At 47.7% G+C, this 12,447-nt stretch overlaps 1 protein-coding gene across 1 annotated transcript in view; it reads right to left on the bottom strand.

The window, feature by feature from the left end:
- The window catches only part of LOC115460651 (oocyte zinc finger protein XlCOF6-like), a 493,082-nt gene extending 481,415 nt beyond the window's left edge, over window positions 1-11,667 (bottom strand). Inside the window, exons 1-2 of the mRNA XM_030190417.1 lie at window positions 11,639-11,667; window positions 10,348-10,380 (exon numbers count right to left, since the gene is read on the bottom strand). Coding sequence (XP_030046277.1) covers window positions 10,348-10,380; window positions 11,639-11,667 — 62 coding nt within the window. The remainder of the gene's footprint in view (window positions 1-10,347; window positions 10,381-11,638) is intronic.
- Window positions 11,668-12,447: the final 780 nt, after the last annotated feature.

The following is a 12,447-nucleotide window of genomic DNA, read 5'->3' as shown; positions in this document are numbered from 1 at the left end:
GGCATGTCTGAAGGGACAGGCTGGATCTAAAGTGGGTCTGGAAGCTGAGGCTGTGTCACGTCTATGGTCGTGACCACCCTCAGACTTACCCTATTTCTGGGAATCAGTGTCTGTGCTGGTTTCTGTCTACTTCTGAGTTGGCTCTCTTTCTGTCTCTGGTGCTGACCACTTCCAGCATGGCGCTGATTGCCTCAGTATACTGCACCTGTGTGGGTTTAACCTCTCTGTGCTTCAGTATACTGTTCCTGCGTTAGCTCTATCTCTGTCTCTGTGGGATGGCTGCTCTAATGGCTTCACTACTCTACACTTGTGTGTATTGGGCCTCTCTGTACTTCAGTGGGCTGTTCCTGAGGTAGCTCTGTCTCAGGCTGGGTGGGCTGGCTGCTTCCAGCCTGACACTAATTACCTCAATAGACTACACCTGTGTGGGTTAGGTCTCTGGGCTTCTGTATGCTCCTTGCCTGTGTCCTGAAGGCATAGACGGTCGGTAGCCCAACTGTTTGGGGAGGCTAAAGGGGGCGGAGCTTACCTCCATACGCTCCGTGGCAGCGACGTCAATGAAGAAAAAGACTACTGGCTCGCCGCCAGCTTCTCCCTTCTCTCTGCACACAGTGTCCCGCCTTCTGCGGTGATGCATTTCCTGTTTCCGCGAGAGCGGGACACTGTGTGCAGAGAGAAGGGAGAAGCTGGCGGCGAGCCTGTAGTCTTTTTCTTCATTGACGTTGCTGCCACGGAAATAAAAGATGAAAATGCGCGGGGCGGGAGGGTGGGCTGCACCACAAGCGGAAGTCGACGATTGGGCTGGGGAGGCTTAGCCTCCCCAAGCCTCTTATACGGGGCGCCTATGCCTGAAGGGGTGACCTCATCTGTCAGGGCCTTCTTAAGGAACTGGTGTTCTGGTCTTCAGCGCCTTTGCATTGCCAATGCCTACGCAGTGCCTTAGGTCCCAAGGTTAGTGTGCTGTTTGCACAGTTAGCTTTCCTTGTCTTTTCTTGTGGGCTTCCAGCCCTTCTGCTTTGCTAGTTACTATCACCTGTGGGCCTTGCCTTCTGGCTCAGGGCATTATTGCTCTGTGGGCTTTCAGCCCTTCTGTGTTTATTGCTCTGTGGGCTTCCATCTCTTCTGCTTTGCTAGTTACTATCACCTGTGGGCCTTGCCTTCTGGCTCAGGGTATTATTGCTCTGTGGGCTTTCAGCCCTTCTGTGTTTATTGCTCTGTGGCCTTCCAGTCCTTCTGTGTTTATTGCTCTGTGGGCTTCCAGCTCTTCTGTGTCTATTGCTCTGTGGGCTTCTAGCTCTTCTGTGTCTATTGCTCTGTGGGCTTCCAGCCCTTCTGCTTTGCTAGTTACTATCACCTGTGGGCCTTGCCTTCTGGCTCAGGGTATTATTGCTCGTAGGCTTTCTGCCTAGTCTATTACTTACCTGTGGGCTTCTTGCTTTCCTGCTCTGGGTATTATTGCTCTGTGGGCTTTCAGCTCTTCTGTGTCTATTGTTCTGTGGGCTTCCAGCTCTTCTGTTCCCATTGCTCTGAGGGCCTCCAGTCTATCTATTGCTCTGTGGGCTTCCAGCCCTTCTGCTTTGCTAGTTACTATCACCTGTGGGCCTTGCCTTCTGGCTCAGGGTATTATTGCTCGTAGGCTTTCTGCCTAGTCTATTACTTACCTGTGGGCTTCTTGCTTTCCTGCTCTGGGTATTATTGCTCTGTGGGCTTTCAGCTCTTCTGTGTCTATTGTTCTGTGGGCTTCCAGCTCTTCTGTTCCCATTGCTCTGAGGGCCTCCAGTCTATCAGTGTATATCCCTTTTATCTGTGGGCTTCCAGGCCTTCTGGCTGTATTACTGTGGCCTGGGGGTTTCCAGCCTTTCTGTGGGCTTCTAGCCTTTCTGGGTGTATCTCTCTGACCTGTAGGCTTTCAGCCTTTCTGTGTGTATTATTCTCTGTGGGCTTCTAGCCTTTCTGTTATCCCTGTGCAGTGGCTCTGCTCCCTGTCTGAGGTTGGTTAGTGGCTGATGCTGCAGCCATTTCTCTCCTTTCTATCTGTTAGCTACTGTAGCTCCAGTCTAACCCTTCCTCTGGCAAGCGTATCTGTCATTCCCATTCCCTTGAGCTTAGCTTGTATGTAGCTCCTGTATCCTGCTTCTCAAGCCTGAACCCTGCTGTAGGACGTTGTTCCTGGATTCCTTGTTGCTTGCCTCTTCAGCTCCAGCCCAGCCACTCCAGTCCTGTCTACTTCAGCCAGTCTTAGGGTTGCCTGTCTACTGTTGGGTAGTTTTGCCTGCTGCTGCCACCTCCGTGATAGCGGCCCAAGGGCTCACATTTCCCCGAGAGACCTGACAGGCTGTTAGTTAGCTGGATGCTAAGAGGAGGCTGCTGAGGTGAGTGCTGTGTATTTATGAATGTTGGGATGGATGGCAGAGCTTTGTATGTGTGTTTTTGTGTCTGTGTGTGTTATGAAAACTGTGCAGAGAGCAGGGGCGTAGCCACGGGTGGGCCCAGGTGGGCCTGGGCCCACCCACTTTGGGCTCGGGCCCACCCAGCAATCGTGCAACTCAGCCAATGAAAAAGCACGAGCTCAGCTCCCTCCTCTCAGCCACCCGCCGGTGCGCCGCACAGGTTTTCTTCCCTCCCTGCCTGCTCCCTCCCCTTCCACCCTGCCGGACGTTTGCAGCGGAGCCGCATGCTGGCGCCACTACACAACTGCTTTCTTCGGCGTCGACTCGTGGCGGGGTAACAGATCGGTAGATCGGAGGTGGGAGGTCTGCTTCTGCACTGTGTTGCTGAGCCACTGCTTCCCCACCCCTCGCACATGCGCAGAGCCTGGCCAGGGTGTAAGTGTTCTTTCTGCCGGGAGGAGATCTTCTTCTGCTGGTGGGGCTTGCAGATCCCCCACCTGCTCAGGTATTTCTTTTAGTTTTATTGGGAAGAGGAGAGCAGGGAGAGCACCGGAGGAGGCGGAGGAAGGCAGGGGGAGCAGTGGAGGGGGGCTGAGGAGGGCGGGAAGAGATGAGTTTTCGGGCCCACCTTCTTTGGGCTCAGGCCCACCCTAAATTTGCCAGCTGGCTACGCTGCTGGCAGAGAGAGTTTTCATTTGAATTCTGAAGATATGTATAGAAATTGAATTTTGTGCTGGTGAAAGCTGGATTTGGAATGGTGTAAGGTCACCGGCTGGAAAAAAATATTTTGGCAGTTGGAGTCAGGCTAAGGTAAAGCCCAGATGTGTGCCTGAATATTGAGATAATTTAATGGGAAATTGTGTGAAAGTAGATTATTTGGGAGGTTTCAATGTTTTGTTTTGGCTACATTTGTACCCTGCGCTTTCCCACTCATGGCAGGCTCAATGTGGCTTACATGGGGCAATGGAGGGTTAAGTGACTTGCCCAGAGTCACAAGGAGCTGCCTGTGCCTGAAGTGGGAATCCAACTCAGTTCCTCAGTTCCCCAGGACCAAAGTCCAACACCCCCTAACCACTAGGCCACTCCTCCACTGTTGCTACTATTGGAGATTCTACATGGAATGTTGCTATTCCACTAGGTCGGCCCTTGCAGATCACCAATGTGGCCGCGCAGGCTTCTGCTTCTGTGAGGTTGACGTCCTGCACGTACGTGAACACGCGTTTTTCCGAGAAGGCCGAAGCCGGGCCCTAAATTTTGGGCCAGGCTTCGGAAGTGTTTTTTGTTTTTGTCTCCGGTTTTGGCTGAGGACATCGGGGACCGGAACCAGGGGAAGTCTACATGTGTGGGGAAAATCTACAATCAGGTAAGGGGTTTTTTAACCCAAAATTTAAATTAGTTTATTTTTAAATTGTATTAATATGGTTTTTGATTTTTAGAAATTAAACGGTTAATGATTTTTAAATTCTGTTTTTGGATTTGGGGTCGGGGGATTTCTGGGGATTTTTGTGGTATGTTAATTTTTGAATTTGAATATTTTAAGGGGATCATTTGGGAGGGGTCTAGTTTAAAGGGGTTAATTAAGGGTTAATTGGTTAAATTCGATGGAGTAGGTTCAGAGGAGAATATTAACATTTTTGAAATAGGTTTTAAATTTTTTGGGAATTTTTACAGGGATTTTTAGAAGATTGTTGCGTGGCGGGGGTTAAATGTTGGGTTTTTTAAATTTAAAAAACACAGATTAACAGAGGATGGGAGGTTTAATTGGCATGGGAAATTTGGGGTAATTTGATGAAAATTTATAGGTGTTTTAAATTAATTGAAGAATTTCCCATTGATTTCTATGGGGATTTTCCAATTAAAATGGGGATTTAGCAATGCTGCTCAACATTCCGCTTGTCAGCAGGAGGATTCGGAATGTTGAGCAGGACTAGGGATTGGCTGGCTGGGTTCGGAATCCCAAGCCAAGCAGCTGTCTCCCAGGTAACGGTCAGTTGGACAGTTGGCAGAGCGCTGGTGACTGTGGAGCTGAAAGGTAGTGTTTTTGTTGGTGTGGCTGATGTGGTGAGTCTGGAGTGGTCTTGAGAAGGTTGGAAGTGGTAGATGGTTGAGTTTGGTGATAGCAGGGGCGTAGCCACGGGTGGGCCTGGGTGGGCCCAGGCCCACCCATTTCTACCCTAGGCCCACCTAAAAACAGTGGATCGCAATCGGGCATCATGCGTGGCCAAGATGAAGCTTTTTTTTTCCCTCCCTCACCCCCACCGCGAAGCGTCTAGTAGTTTAAATTAAGGGCGCTCCGGCGCTGGCCAGCAGAGATTCAGTGAGATCAACTCCGGAGCCTTCCATGATCCGCGTGGTGGCCCGTGGCTGAGGTGAATCAGCTTCTCCCTCCCTCACCCCCGCCAAGCACCTAGTCTAAATTAAGGGCACCAGCCGACAGCGATTCAGAAACGGAGACCCACTCCAGGGCGTTCCCTCTGCCGCGATCCGCCCTCTCGGAAACAGGAAGTTGTAACAGAGAGCGCGGATCGCGGCAGAGGGAACGCCCTGGAGTGGGTCTCCGTTTCTGAATCGCTGTCGGCTGGTGCCCTTAATTTAAACTAGAACTTAGCAGCGCAGAATGAGGGAGGAAAAAGGACAGAGTAGTGCTGACCTGCTGTGGGGCGGGCTGGGAGACAGTGGCTGCACCGAAGGGAAGGGAGAGAGGTTCAGGACTTGCAAGGGGGGGAGAAGGCTAACTGGCTGGAGGGAAGGGATAGGGTTTTGGACCGTGTGTGTGGGTGGTGGTGTGTGTGTGTGTGTCTGTGTATGGGTGGTGGGTTGCCTGCCTGCAGCGAAGGAAGAGAGGTTCTGGACCTGCAAAAAGGGGGGGGGGGGAGTAGCAGACTGGAGGCAAAGCTGGACTTATGGGGCGGGGCCGCTGGAAGCAAGAGAGAGAGAGATGCTGGACCTGTAATAGCAGGAGGGCGATGGAGGGAAGGAAGAGAGGTGTTGGACCTACAAAGGGGAGAGGCTGGAGGAAAGGGAGGAAGTTGCTGGACCTGCAAGGGGGGCAGGCTGGAAGGAAGGGAGAGAGGTGCTAGACCTGGGGGGGAGGGCTAGAGGCTGGAGGGAAGGAACAGAGGTGCTGTACCAGGAGGAGAGATTAGAGGGAAGGGAGAGAGATGACGGGTCAAGGGGATGAAGAAAGAGGGAGACAAATGTTTACCTCACAGTTGAAGAAAGAGCCCAAAGTTGGAAGGAGAGAAGCTGGATAGGTGGGATCGCAGAAGAGAGAGAGACATTGGTGTGGGTGAGGGAGAAAGGGACAATACAGAAACAGATGTGAGATGCTACATGGGGATGACAATGCTTGACCGGGGGGGGGGGGGGTAGGAATTTGGGAATAGAGAGGCTATGATGGTCACTGGGAGGGAGGGGCATATGCACACGGGGGACAGATAGTAGACATAGGGGAGAATAGGAACTCAGAAGGGAGGTACTGGACATGGGAGGGCAAAGGGACACAAGGGATGATGCTGGACACAGGGGTAGGGGATAAAAGGGTGATGGATGCAGGAATTTGAACATAGTGGAGATACTGGACGAGGAACCATGGGGACACAGAGAAGGGAGATGGATGGTGGACATGGAGAGAAAAGACATGACAAATAGACAGAAGACTCTGGTGAGTAAGTTAAGACAGAGGAAAGAAGAGACTAGGACCAAGCTGATTTGAAAAGTAAAATAGCCACACAACAAAAGGTAGAAAAAAATTTATTTTCTATCTTCTGATTAGAATATGTCAGATTTGGAATGTACATCTTGCCAGAGCTGGTGTTAGACATGGCTGGAGCCCAGGCCATAAATTTGGGAGGGAACCCCAAAGCCAATCACCAGGCTTTACTGCCTTCACCTTCCATCATGCTTGTGGCTCTCTGGTCAGGGGACCAACAGCAATTGCTCCAGTTGCACTCCTCTAACACCATCCCTGGCACGTACTACCTCTATATTTTGCGCAGGAGGAAATGCATTTCATTCTGTTTTTCTGGTATTGTATTGCATGCAAGGTCTGACTTCCTGGGGTTTTGGTTATTTTTATAATTTGTAGTCAATTATTCTATATTTAGCATTTTTGTTCCATGTGTGTGATCGAGGTATTCTGTTAGCATGAATTTTCTATGTAGCCTTCTTGTAGTAAGTTTGGTTTGTTCAGTTTTCCCAATAGATGTATTGATATTTTAGGGCCCCTCCGTAATATGTAAGGCAATGCCTTTTTCATTGGTAGGATCCTTGTTTTGGATGTTAGTGCTGGCATCTTAAATTTGCTCTAGGTTATGTGACATTTTGTTTTAAAGATTGTTTTATTTACTATATGGTGGCTGTTGAGATTACGGTGAGTTTTATGGGGAAATGTCCTAACTCTGCTCTGCACCCATTGGGGGAAAGCCAGGGGGTTCTAGGGATGCAGAATTTATTTGCAGAATTTAATACTAGAGTAGACTATACTTTTTGGCATCATTTCTACAGCGTGTAACTGGAGAGATATGCTGAAAAGTGTTTGGTCTTGCTATACAGGCTAAGTATGTGTGTTAGGGGACCAAGGCTGAAGAGTGCAATCTCTTGTACTTCCCTCTAGCCCTCAATGTGGCCTGCAGTCACTGAAGCCTGCACTGCTACCCTCATTGAAGTTATTGGCAGTGGGGTAGAGGTGGGGCATCAGGTGGCAAGTTTCCACCCATCTGACCTGTTGGCCCACCCAAAAATTGCCTTCTGGCTACGCCACTGGGTGATAGGAGGGCATTGTGTGAGGTTGGATGCTGGGGAGTGGTGAGTTGGAAGTATTTTGTGTTTTTTTGGTGGAATGTGGAAGGTGTAAGGAGGTGTATATATGTTAGTGCTCATTAGTTTAGGGGAAAATAAGTAAGGTTAGGGGGTTTTAGCGAGGGTATAGTTATTTTAATTTTCTTAGTTAAGTGTTGCCCGGTGTTTTAAACTGTATATATTTAAGTCATTTAGTGTGGGAAAGGGGTTTGTTAGGAAGATAGGGTTTTCCTTCCAGTTATTTTTGTTAAGAGCGAGGTGTAGGGTGACAGTGACAAGGAATCCTAGAAAACACCTGGGCCCCTACGAAAGAAAGACCGCGGAGGATACTGCACCAGAATCAACCGCAGCTAAGTGACAACACAGTGACAGGACAGAGTAACACAGTAACATAGTAAATGATGGCAGAAAAAGACCTGCATGGTTCATCCAGTCTGCCCAACAAGACAAACTCATAAGTGCTACTTTTTGTGTATACCCTACTTTGATTTGTACCTGTCCTCTTCAGGGCACAGACCGTATAAGTCTGTCCAGCACTATCCCCGCCTCCCAACCACCAGCCCCGCCTTCCACCACTGGCTCTGGCACAGACCGTATAAGTCTGCCCAGCACTATCCTCACCTCCCACCACCGGCTAGCTCTGCCACCCAATCTCGGCTAAGCTCCTTAGGATCCATTCCTTCTGAATAGGATTCCTTTATGTTTATCCCACGCGTGTTTGAATTCTGTTACCGTTTTCATTTCCACCACCTCCCGCGGGAGGGCATTCCAAGCATCCACCACTCTCTCCGTGAAAAAATACTTCCTGACATTTTTCTTGAGTCTGCCCCCCTTCAATCTCATTTCATGCCCTCTCGTTCTACTGCCTTCGCACCTCCGGAAAAGGTTAGTTTGCGGATTAATACTTTTCAAATATTTGAACGTCTGTATCATATCACCCCTGTTTCTCCTTTCTTCCAGAGTATACATGTTCAGGTCATCAAGTCTCTCCTCATACGTCTTGTAACGCAAATCCCTTACCATTCTCGTAGCTTTTCTTTGCACCGCTTCAATTCTTTTTACATCCTTCGCAAGGTACAGCCTCCAAAACTGAACACAATACTCTAGGTGGGGCCTCACCAACGACTTATGCAGGGGCATCAACACCTCCTTTCTTCTGCTGATCACACCTCTCTCTATACAGCCTAACAACCTTCTAGCTACGGCCACCGCCTTGTCACACTGTTTCGTCGCCTTCAGATCCTCAGATACTATCACCCCAAGATCCCTCTCCCCGTCCGTACCTATCAGATTCTTCCCGCCTAACACATACATCTCCCGAGGGTTTCTATTCCCTAAGTGCATCACTTTGCATTTCTTCGCATTGAATTTTAATTTCCAAACCTTAGACCATTCTTCTAGCTTCCTCAGATCCTTTTTCATGTTTTCCACTCTCTCCCGGGTGTCCACTCTGTTGCAGATCTTAGTATCATCCGCAAATAGGCAAACTTTACCTTCTAACCCTTCGGCAATGTCACTCACAAATATATTGAACAGAATCGGTCCCAGCACCAATCCCTGAGGCACACCACTACTCACCTTTCCCTCCTCCGAGCGAATTCCATTCACCACCACCCTCTGGCTTCTGTCCGTCAACCAATTCCTAATCCAGTTCACCACTTCGGGTCCTATCTTCAGCCCTTCCAGTTTATTTAAGAGCCTCCTGTGGGGAACCGTGTCAAAAGCTTTGCTGAAATCTAAGTAGATTACGTCCATAGCTCGTCCCTGATTCAATTCTCCTGTCACCCAATCAAAGAACTCAATGAGATTCATTTGGCACGATTTCCCTTTGGTAAAACCATGTTGTCTCGGATCTTGCAACTTATTGGCTTCCAGGAAATTCACTATCCTTTCCTTCAGCATCGCTTCCATTACTTTTCCAATAATCGAAGTGAGGCTTACCAGCCTGTAGTTTCCAGCTTCTTCCCTATCACCACTCTTGTGAAGAGGGACCACCTCCGCCGTTCTCCAATCCCTCGGAACCTCTCCCGTCTGCAAGGATATATTAAACAAATCTTTAAGAGGACCCGCCAGAACCTCTCTGAGCTCCCTCAATATCCTGGGGTGGATCCCATCCGGTCCCATGGCTTTATCCACCTTTAGCTTTTCAAGCTGTTCATACACACTCTCTTCCGTGAACGGTGCTCTATCCACTTCAATCTCATTTATACTTTTTGAAGTCCATCGCGGTCCTTCTCCAGGATTTTCTTCTGTGAAAACAGAACAAAAGAATCTATTTAGCATATTTGCTTTTTCTTCATCATTATCCACATAGCGGTTCGCAGTATCTTTTAGTCTCACAATTCCCTTTTTAGTCATTCTCCTTTCACTTATATACCTGAAGAAATTTTTGACACCCCTCCTTACATTTCTAGCCATTTGTTCTTCCGCTTGCGCTTTCGCCAGACGTATCTCTCTCTTGGCTTCTTTACTTTCCTTACATAAAGGTTTGTGGCCCTATTTATAGCTTCTTTCAGCCTGGACCACTGACCTTCCACTTCTCGTACTTCCTCCCAGCCCATCATCTCCTTCCTCAGGTATTCCCCCATTTTACTAAAGTCAGCACGCTTGAAATCCAGAACTTTGAGTTTTGAGTGGCCGCTCTCCACTTTAGCTATACTATCAAACCAAACCGTTTGATGGTCACTGCTGCCCAGGTGGGCACCCACTCGGATATTTGACACGCTATCCGCATTTGTGAGCACCAGATCCAGCGTCGCTCCCTCCCTCGTGGGTTCCGTCACCATTTGTATGAGCAAACCGCTTTGTAAAGCATCCACGATCTCTCTACTTCTTTCCGATTCCGCAGACGGAACCTTCCAATCTACATCCGGCAGATTGAAATCTCCCAGCAACAGCACCTCTCTCTTGTTTCCCAACTTTTGAATATCTGCGATCAGGTCTTTATCTAGTTCCTCCAATTGTTTCGGAGGTCTGTAGACAACACCCACGTGTATAGAGGTTCTATCCTCTCTTTTTAAGGTGATCCATATCGCTTCTTCCTTTCCCCAGGTCCCTGTCATTTCGGTCGCCGTGATATCATTTCTCACATATAGAGCTACTCCTCCACCTTTACGACTCTCTCTATCCTTCCTAAACAGAACTAATTCATACTTACCTGAGTTGGGTTACTGGGGTTGCCACCGAGGTCCTGTGTGAAAAGGGAAAAAAAACACAAAATATCAATTCTTTAAAGTTAAGATATAACGGAAAGTTAAGAAAGAAATTAGTTAAAAAGAAAGGTTTAAACCAAATACTTATCTGATAAAAGTCTTGGTATCGATACCAGTAGAATTCTGAAAGAGAGAAAAGAGTTATATAATTGTAAAATAAATTTGTCATTGCACTTAAATATAAAGATTTAGCTATTGTTGAAAGTTGGGAAGATTGGGATATTAGAAAGGGGTCATATTATTGCATTTAAATGTTGGTATTTTGATGGGTTATGGACTGATAGTAATTGATTAATGTTTATCTTATTTATTCTGAATAAAAATATCGTATTTGTTAATCATTATCTTGTTTGGTTCATTCAAAGGCAGGATTAATCCAAAATTAGTTTATTTTTCCCCTCATTTTCTTTGAGAATATGAGGCGAGGTTAGTGAACTGTCTGCTTCTCCCGTTCTTGGTGAGGTGGACCTGGATGCCGAAAGTAATTTTGGGTATTCAGAGACACTGCGCAGTAAAGCACGAGGGGGAAGTAACGACAATAGTCTTTAGGATTCCGGAATCTTGCTACTCTTTGGGATTCCACATAGAATCTTGCTACTGTGGGATTCTGGAATCTTCGTACTCTTTGGGATTCCACACAGAATCTTGTTACTCTTTGGGATTCCAGAATCTTGCTACTCTTTGTCCTTTTCCCTTATTTGTCCTGTTTGTCTGTCCTAATTAGACTGTAAGCTCTGTCGAGCAGGGACTGTCTCTTCATGTTCAAGTGTACAGCGCTGCGTACGTCTAGTAGCACTATAGAAATGATAAGTAGTAGTAGTAGTAGATTTAGCATCTGCTTTTGATTGGTTGACCAGTGTTGTAGTGATATCAGAACTCAAGGTGATGCTGGTTGAACGGTTAGATTTGATAGGATTTTCATATGTTCCAAAGTTCTATAAACATCACAAAAAATCGCACATGCAAATATGAGCCTGTGCCCTCTTTGCATGTGCAATTTAATTGAACGAGTGTGTTAGCATCAATAGTTGGATTCTTAAGCAATAATTGTCACTAATATACACATGTAAATATGGACGCGGGATCCGTGCCTAAATTTTACACACGAGTTAAAAAAAAAGGGGGGGGGGGTGCGAAAATGGGAGGGTCATGGACAGAATGGGGGCATTCCTACCATTTATGCTCGTAGTTATAGAACAAGGGGGTTATGCACCTAATGTAGGCTCGAGGATTTACATCACGTTCCATTTGGTGCAAATGGCCATGCTTAAAGTTAGACGCGATTCCTGGGCATAAGCGCTATTCTATAAACCACGCCTACATTTAAGCACAGTTTATAGAACAGTGCTTTTATGGGCACCATATATTTATTTGTTACATTTGTATCCCACATTGTCCCACCTATTTGCAGGCTCAATGCGGCTTACATAGTACCGTAAACGCGTTCGCCAATTCCAGTGTAAACAGTTACACGGTGATGCTATGGTAGAATCAGTTTCAAGTAGAACAACATATTAGGAATCGTATAGTAAACATAGTAGAAGACGGCAGAAAAAGACCTGCACGGTCCATCCAGTCTGCCCAAGAAGATAAATTCATATGTGCTACTTTTTTATTTGTACTGTCCTCTTCAGGGCACAGACCGTATAAGTCTGGCCAGCCCTATCCCCGCCTCCCAACCACCAACCCCGCCTCCCAACCACCAGCTGTGGCACAGACCCTATAAGTCTGCCCAGCACTATCCCTGCCTCCCACCACCGGCTCTGGCACAGACCTTATAAGTCTGCCCAGCACTAGTCCCGCCTCCCACCACCGGCTCTGGCACAGACCTTATAAGTCTGCCCAGCACTAGTCCCGCCTCCCAACCACCAGCCCCAGCACAGACCGTATAAGTCTGCCCAGCACTGGCCCCGCCTCCCAACCAGCTCTGCCATTTATGCGGGATGCAAGGAACAACTCATAAACTTCAGACCGCTCAAAACATGGTAGCCAAACTTATATTTGGAAAAACACGATTCAAATGGTCCGTATAGAGGAAGAGTTAC

The sequence above is a fragment of the Microcaecilia unicolor genome, chromosome 1, assembly GCF_901765095.1.
Source record: "Microcaecilia unicolor chromosome 1, aMicUni1.1, whole genome shotgun sequence".
In the NCBI taxonomy this organism is placed as follows: domain Eukaryota; kingdom Metazoa; phylum Chordata; class Amphibia; order Gymnophiona; family Siphonopidae; genus Microcaecilia; species Microcaecilia unicolor.
This window is presented reverse-complemented; position numbering and strand designations above follow the sequence as displayed.